Raw genomic sequence first — 4,422 nt, 5'->3', positions numbered from 1 at the left:
ATAACCATGAGAAGAAGACACTCATGCTCAAATCGGCTAGTCCTCATACATGTATCACTAGTGCCAATTTCTTGAGCTAGAGGGGTCTTTATATAGTGTGCACATTAGGGTTACACCATGTAACCCATGACTTTACCCATTCCTTATGCTCCATGGGTTTTAACCTCCATGGAGTATCCATGGGTCACCACATGGGTTAAACCCAACATATGGAATCATGGATCATAAGCCCACATATATAAGAATGAATGATTTACACAATCAATCCCCATATATTTAATTAGTCTCTTTTGATCACTAAATTAAGTCCAAATTAATTCTTGATCAATACTAATTAAATAACATGATTTCATATTAATATATTATAACTTATAATATATTAATATGTCATAAATGTCCTCTTCTCACAAACAGTCTATCCAAATGTTTTGATGCCATGCAGCCCAAATGGACCATGCCGAGTCGGGTCAAGTACATACCAATTATAGTTATGGACTTAGACACTAATCCAACAGCTAATGCATCCCCAAGTGTACCTGCCCCAACACCTCAAGATATTCCTCGTCAGGCTAGTGCAACTCGTATTGTTAACCGATTTGATAATGAACCTGCTCATGCTGATCCCAGAGTAATCTTGAAGCGAGCTTAAAGGCAAGCCAGAACTCAAGGAAAAGGTCATTTGCTTTTCATGAAAAATTTAGATCAAAATGTTCATGGAGACCGGCCTCGAGTTAGTGTCATTGAGCTCGGTAAAAGGAGATTCTCAACTAAGTACGACGATTGGTCGGGTATTAAGGTGTGGGGATTTCACGACAAGAACAATATTTGGGTGGTCAAAAGAAACGGTGGCAATGTGGAGTACTATGAACATCAAAATGACTTTAGTTCTCTGACTAAGGTTGATCTTACACAATTAGCTTGTGCTCCCTTTTACAACCCATCGAACGACGCCCGTGGAACTGAATTCAAGCTCTTCTTGGAGAATCAAGTGAAGAGAAAGTTCGATGGGATGAAGACTGCAGATTCTTTCGTGAAGAAAGTAAAAGGTGTAGTTGATCCCAAAACCAACCGAACCGTGAAGAATATGATGTGGCCTCCCACCAAGCATATGAATCAAATTCCTATTATTCAGCAGTCGCCTGAAGGTTCTTTGCGTAATATGGGATATTGGGTTTTTGATGAGGCCACATCCACTGCCGTCATCAAGCTTCCGATTGTACTATTCGTCTTCTTGAAGTGAAGGATCCCCTACAGTTCGGTGAGCGTGATATCCGTACTCTGTCAGAGAATCAGATCGTGGTCAATAAGGATATTTTGGAGGTTGCTGCGAAAGAATTCACTGGTATGGTTGCTGAAATCATAAACAAGAGGATGTGGGCAGGTGCTATGGGAAGCTCAGATGCGCTGATCGTTGACAAGCCTTGAGATCAAGCTAGCATCAAACCAAGTGGGAGATTTTTAGGACCTATTTTGTTGGTTTGTGCTAGACATATATATTATTGTAGGCTTTGTTATTGTTTATTAGTGCTTATTTTATGTTTTCGGTTGGTTTGACCGAAATCAGCCTTGATTTCGGTCCCTTGGTGATTTTGGTTTTGGGTTGGTTTGTTCACTAGTGTTCCCTATATATAGGAGTCTTAGAGGACCGGTTTTGGGTTAGCAGTTTTTGGTCAGAGCATTTTAATTTCATTGTACCAGACGATTTCGTGAAATATAATCGTGTGCATTCGGAGTGATCTTGTTTCTTCTTATTCTTGATTTATCATTTGCTGTTTGATTTCGTTTGATTATTAGTTGGTTCATTGTTTGTGACTTACAATACTCTCCAATAGACTCCGCTTCCCGCAACGCCAATGTATCTGATGAAGTGGAAAATGATGATGAAGACATTTTTAAACAAAAAAGAAAGTTTTATATAAAGTGCTTTGGTGTTTTTTTTTATGTTGTAAAATGAGAAGAGAATGGTTATATTTATGGTGTTTAAAAAAAAATTAAATGAAAAATAGTATTTTAAGGCTTAATGGTCAAAAAAGTGAAGTATGAGGTACATCATATTTACTTCCTGCAGCATCCTCACCGCATTCCAATGGTAAGGGTCGGTGTTGTGATCGCTACACTACGACACCAAATCTGCAACTACAGTGTGTGGTTTGTGGTGCACCAACCAACCTAAATATATAACCTGATTTTAAGAATAATAAATTAAAATATACAATAACTAAGTTATAAAAAATAATAATAAAATAATCGACAAGTTTTATGTGATTTAACCAACATAAATAAAAGAAAATTAATATTTATATAAACTAATTTAATATAAGCATTGATAAAACATAATGATTATATTATAAGTTTTATTGTTTATAAAAGTAAAGTATCTTGTATTTTTTTTAAGAAAAAAAGAAATTTATTTAAGATTATTATCAATAACAGTTAAACGTTACAAGATTTTATCGAAATCGATGAATGAAAATAATTCATTGTACAACAAAAATAACCTTAGGCGGTGGGGAGTGGTTACAGCCAAACCACCAACCAACTGCTATGTAGGTATTTTACCATTCTGTCTTCACTACCATTAGAAGCTACTTCATATCCAAACCATTAGTCCACGAGGCGGTGTTCATTGATGGGTTAGTGTGCCATATGAGTGCCACATAGAAACTCACGTGTGGTTTGCTTTTCACTCCTGATAGTCTTAGTCATATATTTCTACACAACAACATTATTATTATTATTATTATTATTATTATTATTATTATTATTGTTTATAAAAAATAACAAATTTATAGGAACTCCATGTATTGAAAAGATCCAAAAGTTATCTATACCATCTCCAATTTAGAATAATAATGATAACAATATCAGGGTGGAATGAAATAATTTGATTGATTCAAATTTGAGGTCGATAAATTTTCCCCCCAGAAATCCACCATCCCCACATATATAAATACAACCTCATCTTCTTGCAACAGTGATTCAGAGTTCAGACTTCTTTTGTCGTCTTCCTCCTCCTCCCATTCTACCTCCTCTTATGCCGCTTCCTTCATGTTCATGGCATGTTTAGACAGTATCATTATCATCATGTATAATCATCATCATCAACAAAGCTCCGACCACCCTAAATCCTCCATTAATCCACCCATCAGCCCCCGTATTTCCTTCTCCCACGACTTCGCTGAATCTCTCCATTCTCGTCCCCAGATCCTCAAATCCACCAGAGACTACTCCGCTCCGGTTTCCTCCGACTTCGAGTTTTCCGTTTCTAACAACTCCATGATGCCTGCTGATGAGCTTTTCTTCAAGGGTCGGTTGTTGCCTTTCAAGGATAGTGCCGCCGGATCCGGTTTCGGACCGAAAACTACTCTTCGTGATGAGCTCCTTGCCGGAGAAGATGAAGACTGCAACGGAGGTGGTGGCGGTGGCGGCAGTAGTTTGTTTAGGCCGCCGAAGGCTTCTAGTGGTACACGGTGGAAAGGGTTTTTGGGTCTCCGGAAATCTCACATTGGGTCGAAAAGATCTGATAAGAACGACGGATCCGGGTCTGGGTCTGTTTCGGGTCAAGATGACGTTCATGCTTCCAAATCTTCACAGGTACTTAAGTTTAATTTATTTTTATTAGTTTCAAATTTCAAGATTTTTTGTTCCTTAATTATTATATGTTAGAAAACTGACGAAAGCTAACAAATATTTTTAAATCTTAAAATACTATCAGAAGATCTTGATATTTCTCATAAAATCTTAAGATGTCATGATGAAATTGTATATATTTTCCATCCAAATTGGTTGATATATTTAATAATTATTTTATAACCAATGAAATAGTAAATACTGTTATTATTTTGTTGTGTATATGTATATGTATATAAGATGTCATTCATTTTTGAAATTTTAATTTCAGGAAATGATGACTCAAGGAGGAGGATCAAGTAATTGCCGGGACATGGAATTTAGGATGCAATGAGTATGAATGATGTAAAGGTGGGGGTGATTTTTTATTGGAGGATGGGGGGTTATTCTTGTAATTTTAGGTAGAGGATTGAGGGTAATTTAGGGATTTTGGATGTGAAAATCACCATAGAAGTTTGTGTTTGATGATGGAGTTTGCATGAAGTTGGATGGGTGGAGGGCAAAATTGTAATTTTGGTAGTGGGATAAATGGATCTCTAACAGTCAATTTGACTTCAACGTCAATCTCTTTCACAAGATTCTCCTTTTTTTGCTCTTGTCTTTTGGGTATCAAACAATTAACACCCAAAACATCCCCACCACACTCTTCCTAGCTACCAACATTAATTCCTGCTTTAGAATTTAAAATTACATTATTGCCCCTACCGAGATTTCTACCTTTCTTGAATGCCAATTTATTACTAGAATGTTGAATTATCAAATTATTTTAATGTTTTTGGTTAAACATGTGAG

At 36.4% G+C, this 4,422-nt stretch overlaps 1 protein-coding gene across 1 annotated transcript; it reads left to right on the top strand.

The window, feature by feature from the left end:
- The first annotated feature begins 688 nt into the window (after positions 1 to 688).
- LOC145099706 (uncharacterized) lies at positions 689 to 4,206 on the top strand. Its single transcript, XM_079037230.1, has 3 exons — positions 689 to 1,216; positions 2,926 to 3,594; positions 3,902 to 4,206. The coding sequence occupies exons 1-3, from the start codon at positions 689 to 691 to the stop codon at positions 3,962 to 3,964; spliced, it is 1,260 nt and encodes a 419-aa protein (XP_078893356.1). The 3' UTR covers positions 3,965 to 4,206.
- The last annotated feature ends 216 nt before the right edge of the window (positions 4,207 to 4,422 follow it).

Source organism: Lactuca serriola, chromosome 4 (genome assembly GCF_051521515.1).
Source record: "Lactuca serriola cultivar US96UC23 chromosome 4, Lser_US96UC23_V15, whole genome shotgun sequence".
Lineage (NCBI taxonomy): Eukaryota > Viridiplantae > Streptophyta > Magnoliopsida > Asterales > Asteraceae > Lactuca > Lactuca serriola.
Note: the sequence above shows the minus strand (reverse complement) of the source record. Positions and strands in the feature narration are given on the sequence as shown.

Coding starts and splice junctions, on each gene's coding strand:
- LOC145099706 (XM_079037230.1), top strand. CDS start 689: ATGAAAAATTTAGATCAAAATGTTCATGGAGACCGGCCTCGAGTTAGT. Junction 1,217..2,925: donor CCGTCATCAAGCTTCCGATT/GTACTATTCGTC, acceptor TTTTCCCCCCAG/AAATCCACCATCCCCACATA. Junction 3,595..3,901: donor ATGCTTCCAAATCTTCACAG/GTACTTAAGTTT, acceptor TTTTAATTTCAG/GAAATGATGACTCAAGGAGG.